The 12,262-nt window shown below is 52.3% G+C and overlaps 1 protein-coding gene across 3 annotated transcripts in view; it reads right to left on the reverse strand.

Moving 5' to 3' along the window:
* The window catches only part of BCAS4 (breast carcinoma amplified sequence 4), a 58,950-nt gene that overhangs the window by 26,874 nt on the left and 19,814 nt on the right, over nt 1–12,262 (reverse strand). For 2 of the 3 annotated variants that reach the window (XM_087445117.1, XM_004430538.2), the window contains 2 exons: nt 7,873–7,974; nt 707–841 (listed from right to left, as the gene is read on the reverse strand). In XM_087445117.1, coding sequence (XP_087301243.1) covers nt 707–841; nt 7,873–7,974 — 237 coding nt within the window. The remainder of the gene's footprint in view (nt 1–706; nt 842–7,872; nt 7,975–12,262) is intronic. The other variant, XM_087445118.1, reaches the window with a different exon arrangement.

The raw sequence follows: 12,262 nt of genomic DNA on the forward strand, positions 1-12,262 counted from the left end.
TACCAGCATCCCTGGTTTCTACCCACTAGATGCCAATAGCATCCTCACCTCCAGCTGACAACCGAAATGTCCCCAGACATTGCCCGGTGTCCCCTGGAGCAGGGGATCAGCAGACGGTAAGTTAGAAAGACAGACGTGTCTGGCCTCAGTTTTTCCATCAGTAAAAGGGACACAATGATCCTTTCTTCCTTAGGGCGTCGCAGGGAGGGTCCCAGGAAAGCAGAGGCATGGTAGGGAGAGGCCTTTGCAAGTCGCAAAGGGCCACATGCAGGCTGGACACCCCTCCACCATCCCCGGCCCCTCTGGTCAGCTCAAGGCTGACTTGCGCCTTGGGAAGGGGGACACGGCCTGAATTGTGGATGTCACCTTGAGCATGTCCCTAGGTGTGCACGGATGGGACAGGAGGGCAGGGGCTGTTTCTGCTCCCGACAGTAACCCCAGATGGACCACAGTGCTCAGCAAACAGCAGGCGCTCAATAAATGGTGGATAAATAAGTGAGCAGTCACAGCACTGATGCTCGAAGCTCAAGGCAAGCAGAGGCACCAGAGGGAGGGACGTAGACACCCAGCCACCTGGGCCAGCCGCCCTTGGCGGCCAGACACCGTTTCCTGTCTGCAGGAGCGAGCCGTGCCCTCTGAACTCCCGTTTCCTGAGCCCCCTCCCCCTGCGGGCTCTGCAAGGAGGCGGGAGTGGGGAGATACTCACGTTCCTGAAGGAGGGGAGCCCCGCGGAGCCCAGCCACCTCCGCAGGGTCTGCGTGAAGGCCCCGTGGTCTCGCTCGGCCTGAAACACGTGGGCTTCCAGGAGGGAGACGTGGCGCCCCACCATCCTGACGAAGGCCTGGGGAGAGAGGGGCCAGGATGCCGCATCCGCCCGGACTGGAGCAGTCCTGGCTGCGCTCCCTCGGCGGAGACGCCAGCCCCTCCACCACCGCCCCCAGCCTCCCATTCACCCTGGAGGGGCCAGGCAGGGCCTGCTGAGCCGGGGCACCTTCAGAAACCCTGACAGCACAGTAACAGCTCCCACTGGGGCCGGGCCTGGCTGAGCCTCTCCTGCATCCTCTCACCCTCTCCCCACAGGGACCCAGAAGAGGGAAACTGAGGCTCAGAGAGGTTGGGTCACCTGCCCAAACTCACACAGCCAGGAAGGGGCAGCGAAGGGACTCAGGTGCACATCCCTCAGACTGCAAAGCCTTCTTTATTAAAAATGCCAAAATGCTCACTTTAACAGTGGGTGGATATCAGGGAGTCTCAAACTCAGAAGCTGTCAAGGGGCAGGCAGGTGACAAGCAGGTGAGGAGGGCTAAGGGGGGTGACGGGAATGCTGGTCCAGGCCCACAGGGGACCCTGAGCTCCTGGCCTCTGTGCAAAACTTCCAGTTTCAAAAAAAAAAGAGAGCTCCGGGGTCAGACTCTGGATTAGAATCCAGGTTCTACCACTCACCAGTTGTGTGCCTTTCGGCAAGTCACTTAATTTCTATTAGCCTTGATTTCCTCATCTGTAAAATGGGAATGATAACAGTACCAACCTTGCTAAGCAGTTAAGTGCTTAGCATGTATTAGAGCTCAATAAATGTCAGATAATATCATTTTAAAAGAAAGAAAAGGGCAGATTTTATGAAAAGTGTCCCAGTTTTTATCAAGATTAGCAATAAATTCACAATTTTACAGGACACTGGGCAAGCCCGGTAAAACTCAACCCACTCATTTGTGACCTGTGGTGTGTATCTCTTCACGCCTTTCTCTACACTCGGTACACGTGTGTATCTGCGTTTACATGCGTGCCTGCGTGTGCCTGTTTATACATGCACATGTTTGCATGCATGTATTTAAGTGTGTGTGCGTGTTTGTGTGTGTACATGGCTAAGGCCGCCAAAGGTAGCCACTCCAGTGCCGTCTCAGACCAGCCCCACCTCTGTGGGCCTCCCTCATTCCAATAGGAAAACAGAAGAGATTTTCTTGCACCAGGAAGAGGAAGGAGGACACCTCAGTGCAGGGCTCCATGAGGGAGCCTCCCTTCACTAGAATGAAACCCATGGTCCCTCCATGGCTGCAAGGCCACCACCATCGAGCCCTCCCCCATCTCTGCCCCACATACCAGCTGCACTGGCCTCCCTTCAGTTCCTTGAAAGTGCAGGCCTCACTCTCCACAGGACCTTTGCACCAGCTCTCTCCATGCCAGCAGGGCCCTTCTCTCTGTTCTTGATGGGGTGAACGCTGCTTGTCCTTCAGGCTGTGGATTGACTGGCCCCTCCACAGAAAGGCCTTCCCTGACCACCTGATCTAACACAGCCCCCGAGTCACTGTGGAGCCACCCAGTTTCCCTGCTGTCTTAGCTCTCCTTGCCCTCTGAAATTCTTGTCTACTTATTCACGGTCCACCTCCCCCTAGAGTGTAAGTTCTGAAGGAGCAGATGCTGAGTCAGCGTTTTCACAAGGCCAAGACCAGAGCCTGGTCAGCTGGAAGGGGCTCAGCTGGATGGCAAATGCACGAATGCATGCATGCACGCACGCATGAATGAATGAATGCACGCATGAATGAAAGCATGCATCCTTAGCAAAAAGACATTGGATGAACCCAAGATGGCGGCATTGTTGTGCTGTGGCTGCCCGAGGCTCTGGCAGGGGCAGAGTTGAAAGGCTGAATAAGCCACATCAGATGTGTGCTGGGGGGGCTCGGTGGGGGACACGGAGCCCCGGGCTGGGCAGTGTCCCCTGACCAGGGCTCCGCCTCCACATTCTGAGGCCTCGCTCGGCCAGCACATCTGGTTGTAAAACACAGAAGAAAGTCCCGCAGTCCCGGCCGCCAGCCGATTCCAATTTTCCGCTCCCTGCGTTACTGTTACTACCAAGCTGGTGGGGAGTGTGAGGCGACGCGGAGGAATGCGGCTCACGAGGTCGGAGCTGCCTCCAGCATGCCTGCCCGCCAGGGCCCTGGCCAAGCCGCAGCCAGGGGGAGGCCGCAACCCGGGCCAGGGAGATGGGAACACACACACACACACACACGCACACGCACACGCACACGCACACACACGCACAGATGAGGGCTGGGGGCACAGAAAGAGGGCAACGGCCAACCGTAACCACCTGGGGGCTGGGTGTCGGGAGGATGGGTGACTTCTGTATATTTTTCTCTACAATGAAAATGTGTTACTTTTATTATCAGGAAGGAGGGAAGGAAGGGAGGGAGGAAAGAGAGAGGAAAGCCCCATTGTTTTAAAAAACATTTGTAAGTACTATGTATTTGAACACTTCCGGCTAAAGGCCCCCCAGCGTCGGAGCGCCGGGCCAGGAGTGCCAGCATTCAGCACTGAGGAGCGCCCAGGAGCACAGACTTCAACCCAGCTCCACCGCTTCCCAGCTGTGTGACCTTGGGCAAATCGCTTCACCGCTCTGTGCCTCAGCTGCGTTTTCTGTAAAATGGGACTAATGAGGGGACCTTCCTCCTGGAGCAGCTGTGAGGGTGCACTGGGTTCTTCCGAGTACAGCACTTAGAGTCCCCGCTCACAGCAGGTGCTCAGTAAATGTTTGTTTTTATTATTAACACTGAGAAAGGGCCAAGTTCTAGCCTGAAAACTCACCCTACGGATCCCAAGCCCCCACCTGGGGTAGCACTGAACTGAGAGCAGGGTGGTCTTGGGCTCCTCGGAAGCCCCTGGCACTTCAGACACCCCGGGGCCCCGGCCGGCGGGGCAGAGTGGCAAGCGTCCATGCAGACAGTCTGCCTCTCGGCCTGTGGGCAACAACCACCACGACAGCTTGTCCTCACTGAGTGCCCAACTGTGCCAGGCGCCAGCCCCACACCCTCCCGACAACTCTGGGGGGACGGACGGCGCATTCCCAGTTTATAGAGGAGGAAACAGACTCTAAGAGGGTAGAGAGTTACCCAAGGGGCAGATCTGACACCCAGGCTGTCTGGCCCTGGAGTCCATCTGTCCCAGGACAACGTTAGGTTCTCGTCAGGTCCTTAGTTTTATTGTTCTAACGTCACGTAGTGGGAAACGTGTATTCTCCCATTGGTCTCAGAATCCATGATCCTCTTGGACTAGCTTAGTTTTTCCTCCTTTTAATAGAGACCAGTTACAGAGAAATCTCTCTCTACTCTAAGGAAAGCAACAGCCCTGGGGCATTGATACAAGGCAAATGCCACTCAGCCTCAATGTTGGGGAGACTCTGGGGCAGAGTGGGGACTGTGGCAGGCTGCAGATTCGTACCCCACCAAAGGGGATGGTTGTTGGAAGTAATGCGCGAGGGGTCCTTGGGGTTGGTCTTCTAATGCCAGCCCACCTGGCCAGCACAGTCCTGGATCCTGTTGGCATCTGAGTTTGTAATCTCCATCTAAAACTTATAGTAATTGCTGGTGGAAGTGTAAAATGGTGTAGTCACTTTAGAAAATAGTTTGGCAGTTCCCAAAAAGAGTTACCGTATGACCCAGCAATTCCACTCCTAGGGATTACTCAAGAGAAATGAAGACATACACCCCCACAGAAACCATGAGCGTTCACAGCAGCATTATTCATGATAGGCAAAAAGTGGAAACAACCCAAATGTCCATCAACTGATGAATGGATAACAAAATGCGGTATATCCATCCATACAATAGAATATTATTCAGCCATAAAAAGAAATGAAATTCTGACACGTGCTGCAAAATGGATGAACCTTGAAAACATTATGCTAAGTGAAATAAACCAGACACGACAGGCCACATTTTGTACAACTCCATTCATATGAAATGTCCAGAATAGGTAAATCCATAGAGTCAGAAAACAGAATAGTGGTTGCCAAGAGCTGGGGGGTGGATGGTGTTTCATTTAAAGGGTCAAAAAATGTTCTGGAATTTGGGGCCAGCCTGGTGGCACAAGTGGTTAAGTGTGCATGCTCTGCTGCGGCGGCCCAGGGTTCGCCGGTTCGGATCCCAGGCGTGCACCGACGCACCACTTAGCAAGCCATGCTGTGGCGGCATCCCATATAAAGTGGAGGAAGATGGGCATGGATGTTATCCCAGGGCCAGTCTTCCTCAGCAAAGAGAGGAGGATTGGCCGATGTTAGCTCAGGGCCGATCTTCCTTACAAAAAAAAAAAAAAGTTCTGAAATTAGACAGTGGTGATGATGACTGTACAACCTTGTAAATATACTAAGAACCTCTGAGTGGAACACTTCAAACAGAATCATTTTGGACTTTCTCAGGGGGAAAAAATATATAGTAACTGTAATCCCTTTGATGGGTCCTGTCATTCGCAAAACAGGGTCCAAACTCCACGACTTGGCCCTACAAGGTCAGTCTGTGCCCAGCGCTCCAGCCTCACCTCTGACCTGATCTCTACACCCACCCACAACTGCCTGAGAGGCCTTGCTCTGTCAGCCTCCGGGCCTTTGCACAAGCTGTTCCCTCCCCAGGCTCACTCCTCCCTCTTTCAGGCCTTCGTGTAAGAGTCATTCCCCAGGAAGCTGTCTCTGTCCCAGGTCTGGTCAGCCACCCTCTTGGCAGGTGCTCACACAGCCAGGCTGTCTCATCCAGCCCACCTCCTCATCAGTGCCCCCCACAGGCTACTAGCAGGAGACCAGGAGTCTCCCACCAGCTGTGTCCCCAGCACCCATCTCAGGGTGGCCCATAGTGAGGCTTCAACAGATGTCTGTCCAGTAAATATTGGCAAGATTTGCCTTCAAGACCCTCCCTACTCTTATTCCGTTTTGTCACAACTGGACCAGGGGTGGGCGATGCCACTGGCATCTCGTGAGTGGAGACCAGGGAAGCTGCTAAACATCCTACGATCCACAGGACAGCCCCACAACAGAGAATTTCAGGCCTAAAGCATCAATAGGACCAAGGCTGGGCTGCCCCATGCTAGAGCGTACACCCCTAACCACTAGGCTACCCTGTCTCTTCAGTGGCTTCCTATTCCTCAGGATAAAGGCCGAAATCCTGACCTTGGATCACAAGGCCTTGGCAATGGGGCTCCTACTGCCCAATTTCTCCAGCCCCGCTCTGGTCATGTCCCTGTAATCTGCCTCCCAGGATCTTTCCAGTGTCTTCATCTCCTTCCTGCTCCAGAGTTAAGATCCTTCCTGCCTCTGAGTCTCTATCTGAGCAGTGCCCTGCCCACACCTCCCACCCGACACCGCTCCTTCCACTTATCCTCCAGGAGCCTGTAGATTCCACTCCTGGGCACTCGCCTCCCCCTAAATCACCCTCAGTCACTGTGGTCAACAGAATAATGGCTCCAAAGATGTCCACATCCTCACTCCCAGGAACCTGTGAATATGTTATCTTACATGACAAAAGAAACCCTTTTTTTTTGCAGATGTGATTAAGGATCCTGAAATGGGGAGATGAGCCTGCATTACCCAGGTGGGCCTAACGTAATCATTGGGTCCTTACAGGAGGGAAGCAGGAGTGTCAGAGTAGGAGACTGGAAGATGCTGTGCTGTGGGCTTTGAGACGGAGGAAGAGGCCACAAGCTGAGAAATGCAGGCAGCCTCCAGAAGCTGGAACAGGCAAGGACAGGGATTCTCCCCCAGAGCCTCCAGAAGGAACCAGCTCTGCTGACAACTCAATTTTAACCTGTAAGAAGCATTCTGGACTCCTGATCTCAGGAGCCGTAAGACAATAGATGCGTGTTGTTTTAACCCACACGTTTGTAGTACTTTCTTACAGCAGCCACAGGAAACTACCACGGTAACATCTGCTGTCATGTCTCTCCTGCTGGAATATCGCCCTGGACCGTCTTTCTCACTGTGAGAGCCCGGCAGTGGCACACAGTAGGCCCTCAACAAATGTTAGTGGACTGAATGCTGAGGGAAGAACTGGGCTTGACAGCTGGGCCAGCCAAGCAAGGCAGGAGCCAGGGCTGCAGACCTTCCCATTTTATTTCCTCTTTCAAACGTGTGGAATAAAATTCAAATGAATCAGCTATTCCAAGGGCAAAGTTTTAATTATATTCCTGTCTCATTCTCTGCTGACAAGAATGCTAATTCTCTGCTAACTCCAGAGCCAAATGCCACGCTCTCTTCATCTGCAGCTCGGAGGGGCCCCGTCCCCTCTGTCCAGGTGACCACTATTAAATTACGAGCTCCTCCCAGCCTCTGGGGCTTTCCCCATGCAAGGAGCCAGGATCCCAAGCCAAGGGCCCCAGTGTGATTAAGAACTTGGGCTCCAGTGAAGGCAAGCTGAAGTCCCAGCTTCATGGGACTGTGTGACCTCAGGGAAGTGACTTAGCACTCGGAGTTTATGCTCCTCCTCTAGGAGACGGGACACTGGCTTTGCAGTGTGGCAAGGAGAAAAATGAGATACCACGCAGCTTGGCCCGGCACCCACCGGGTAAAAGATGAGTGAGATAAGTCATCAATGAGGCAATAGGGCATGGTAGGGAGTGTGGTGAGCAGGAGAGCACCTGTCTCATCTGAGGGGCAGCTGCCACCAGCTCTACAAGAATACAGCCCCGGGGTTGGAAATTTTCTACTTCTCGATTTGGGTCATCTTCACATGGGAGTTTACATATGTAAAAATTCAGTGAATTGTACATTTAAGATGTGTGCACTTTACATATTCATACCTTGAAAAATACACAGATTAAAGAACTTAAAGAAATGTCGGCCCAGGGTTATCAAAGCTTCTGAATTTCAAAAAGCAGCTTAAAATTCAGATTTTTATATAAAGCATCTCGATTTTTCAAGAGGGTACTTTACATAAATTCAGATTTGTCATATTTTTTTAAATACCATGTAAGTGTAGACCCTTTTTCGTCACCACCCCCTGCACTGGGTCTAATACTCAACACTCTCAAGGCCAGATCAGCATCTTGGAAGAGAGGACGAAAGAGCCAGAACTAGTCCACAGATCTCACAAAGAAAGCTCATTATCCTGGACACACCTCCAGCTGGTCCACTTTGGCGTAGATGCCACGCATTTCCGCCACTTTGGCCTTAAGGAATGGGATGTTTTCCTCCAAGATCTGGGATGTGTCGCTTCTGATCTGCAAGGAAAAAAACACTTCATCAGGCCCTCTGCCCTGTCACTGCGTCCTCCCGCCTGCCTTGGGTCAGCCAGGGTCTGCAGAGACCTCGCTGATGGCTGAGACACCGAGCAGCATCCGGCACAGGGACAGGCCCAGGAACAACCCAGAGTCCCAGGTGGGGACCAAGCTCACCGCCTCTCGGGACCCAGACCCACCCAGGTATTATTTACCGAATCGCAAATTAATTGTTCCCCCCCAATACCCAACAATACCAGCCCCAAACTAAATATCTTCGTTTTCTAAACCACTGAAGTGGAGCAAAGGAAAAAAAACAAAATCTCTTTTCTAAACTGAAGTCGGGGTAAGTCGAGTTTTCGTTGCACTAGAATTAATAATACTAACGAGTTAATAATAACCATGAATATTCATTAATAATGTTAATGAAAACCACAGCTCTCACGTATCTAAGTACATCCTCCAGGCAGACACTGCACTAAGCATTTTCCGTGCACCATCTCATTTAATTTTCAATTTCTTTTGCTTGGAAGGGCCCCAAAAGCAACTATGACCTTTATGAAGCCACATCCTCCCCTTGATCACTGAAATGGGACACTTAAGCCTCTGTTCTCCTTCAGAGCTGAGGACCAAGCCTAACCCTTCAGTGTGTGCGAGAGAGATTCCATTTCCACATTATCACGTCCTCACCGTGCAGAGGCGCAGTGTGCACACTGCTCTCAGAGTCTAGGCAGCATCTGAATCCCCCGAGGGAAACCTGTCAAATGCTGATTCCCAGGCCCCTCCATGTCTGGTTTAGTTTGCATGGGGTTGGCTGGGAATCTGTGTTTTCGGCTAAGCTCCAAGGCCATGCTGGAGGGGGGGTCTGGGGACAGTCAGAGAAGCACCAGTGGGCACAGTAGGAGCTGGACTCAGGGCTCAGACTGGAGTTTGATTTTAGCCCTCCCCACCACAAGTTGTGTGACCTCGGGCAAGTCACCACACCTCTCTGAGCCCTCGTTGGTTTATCTGGACAGTGCAGCAACGACGATGGTCCTGGCCTCCTTGGAATGCTGGGAGGAAAGAACCTTCAGCAGAGCGTGTGTGTTTGGCACGGCGTGTGCAGGCAGCTTCTGACCCGGTCCCCAGTGACCCTCGCCCCCTGGTATTCACACCCTTGTGTGTTCTGTCCCCCAGGCTGTGGGCTGGCCTAGCCACTCGCTTCTAACGAAGAGGAGCCAGCCACAGCGAGAGACGTCACTCCTGAGACTAGTGTACAGAAGACTCCATCCTGCCGGCGCTCTCTCCCCGCGACTTCTTTCTCACGTGCCCCCTTGGTTGGTAACTTTGGTGAAGCGAGTGGCCGTGGTGGAGAGGCCCATGTGGCTGGGAACTGAGGGTGGCCTCCAGTCAACAGCCGTGAGGAACCGGATCCTGCCCACACCACTGACCGGGCCTGGATGCAGTCCTGCCCCAGTCGAGCCCTGTGATGACTGCGGCCCTGGCCGACACCTGGACGGCAACCTTGAGCCACAGGACCCGGCCAGTCCCCACCTAGCTTCCTGACTCACAGACCCCGTCAAATAGTAAAGACTGTTTAAGTCACTAAGTTTGGGGATAATGTGTTATGCAGCAGTAACAACACAGGGTGACAACTCAGCACAAAACTGTAATTTTAAAAACGTTTTTGAAAACTCTGGGGGCCAGCCCGGTGGCGTAGCGTTTAAGTTTGCACGCTCCGCTGCTGGCGACCCAGGTTCAGATCCTGGGCGCACACCGATGCACAGCTTGTCAAGCCATGCTGTGGCGGCATCCCATATAAAAGTGGAGGAAGATGGGCACAGATGTTAGCCCAGGGCCAGTCTTCCTCAGCAAGAAAAAGAGGAGGATTGGCATGGATGTTAGCTCAGGGCTGATCTTCCTCACAAAAAAAAAAAAAAAAGAAAACTCTACCTGTTTTTCCTCCACTTCCTGCCTAAGTTCATGAAACTTCTTGTGGTTCTCCTGGAATTCTGCTCCCACCACCCTTCAGGATGACATTCCCCTCCTCGCCCTGGGTTCTCAGAAGCCGCCCCATTCCCTGCATATCTAACACCAACACCTGTGTATCTCCCTCCCGGCTCCCCTCCTCTGGTCAGGGCACTGCCACCTCCCTGGGCACCTGGCTCTGAGCCTGCTGTCCTGAGGTACACTCCCTTCCCATGCCCTGACCCCATGAGGTCAAAGGTCGGCCCTGAGAGGGTGGCATCTGGCCCCAGTCTCTACTCTGACCTCCCTGTGCCTCAGTTTCCTCTTCTGTAAAGCGAGAATCATACTAGTGTTTCTCTCAAAAGAATGCTCTGAGGATTCAACAAGATCATTGATGGCTGGATGTGGCCTACAAAGTGTTTTAGTTTTTAATTTGACTTAATTTCCAACTTTAAAATTAAACTGGGGCTCCTAGGAGAAATGGCTGATTCTAGGGCTGGGGCCGGGAAAATATGAGCCTGGAGCATCTTGTAGTGCCAGGAAGTGTTTTAAAAAAAAAAAAAACGAAGGATAGAGGATGTCAAAGGAACACAGGAACCAACCCCAAAGAGCCAAATGGCCAAAACTGGAAAAATCTGAACAAGAAAATAAATAACACAGTATTGGATTATAACCCAAATTATAAAATAAATACCCGATTCTGATAGGAACAAATGATCAAACAGGCCGTGGAAAGGGGAAAATGGCAACGTCACTGTGGAGAAACCTGACGGAGACCAACACCCCAGTGACGCCGCGTGGGTGTCACATGCCCCTGACGTGATGTGACCAGAAAGCTCCTTGCCTCTGTGGATCCTCCCCAGAGAACCATAACCCCATCCGACCTCAGGAAAACATCAGTCAAACCCAAATCGAGGGACCTTCTACCAAATACGTGACAAGAGCTCCTCAAAACTGCCGAAGTCATGAAAATCCAGACAAGAAGGAAACTGTCACAGACTGCAGGAGCCTAAGGAGACACGAGGACCTAATGCAGTGGGGCATCTCAGATGGGATCCTGGGACAGTTCAGAGCGCGGCAACGTACCAGGTTGGTTTCTTAGTTTTGACAAAGGTACCGTGGTGATGTAAGATATTAACAATGGGGGAAACTGGATGAGGGATGTATGGGAACTCTCTGAACTATCTTTGCAATTTTTCTACAAATCTAAAACTATTCCAAAATAAAATACATAAATATGGCTTAAAAATATTGAAGTGATTAAGCATGGATTTACAACTTCTCTTAAAAGTCAGCAGCTTTGGCAACACTGGGTCTCCACCTCCCCAGGCACCGAAGGCCGGGCTGAGCAGCACTGCTCCTCCAGACGGGGCAGGAGCTCTCCAGTTTCCACAGTCGCCACCCCTCCCTAGTGCCTCACCCTGTCCAGATCCTGCCCGGCTCCCGCAGGCACCTGCATCTGTTACTCTGCATGGATAGGGAAAAGTCCTCAATATCCTGCCTTGTTTCCCCAAGGACCAGTTTCTGGAGAGACACCCATCTCTCAACAAGGCTAAACCCAGGAGAAATCGCTCTGATGCAACAAAGAGCAGATAATTCATGGCAAGGTCGGAACACAGTGCATCAAAGGCAAATCTTTTCTTTCTGTTAATTTCTAAAGAAACAAACAGGGCGAGAACAAGTGAGAATCAGGAGGGACTAGTCTTAGCAACCTACAGGAGTGAAGGGAAGGTTGCGGAGAGGAGAGACACGGAGCGCTCGCCTGCTTTCCTCTAAATCCGAAGGACCTGTAGGAAGCGAGAGGGTCTGTGGGCCGAGTGGGAAGTGTCTCTGAAGACACTTCCCCACGAGCTGAAATTGTAGGCGGTGGGGAGCTCTCCGCACCTGCCCAGAAGGCAGGGTAGCACTCGGGGGGAGAGTAGCGGGTAAGCCTTGGGGTCTGAAAGACCCTCAAACCTTTCTCTTGGTTCCCCCGTGGGCTGGGAACCGTAAGGGGAAACTTCAGGGTGCTAACACAGGCCAGGTCAAGGGGAGCCTGACACCAACATGCCACGAGCGCTCGCCATGTGCTGGGAACAGACCCCGTGTTGCAGAAACTACTTTATCTTCAACCTCATTTTATAGGTGATGAAACTGAGAAAAACAGAGCAACTCAACGAGCTGGCCCCAGGTTACAAAGCTACAAAGGGGGAAATGGAGGATTCCAGAGCAGGTTGGTCTGAGGCCACCCCCTAACACCAGAGGTCTGCAGACATGTTCTCTCGGGCCTATGCAGAGCCAGCCTGCATCACGTCTAAAAAAACCTCAACATCACAACCAAGTTAGGTGCCAAGGCCTAAAATTA

The sequence above is a fragment of the Ceratotherium simum genome, chromosome 21 (assembly GCF_057802395.1).
Source record: "Ceratotherium simum simum isolate JZ-2026a chromosome 21, ASM5780239v1, whole genome shotgun sequence".
Taxonomy (NCBI): Eukaryota; Metazoa; Chordata; class Mammalia; order Perissodactyla; family Rhinocerotidae; genus Ceratotherium; species Ceratotherium simum.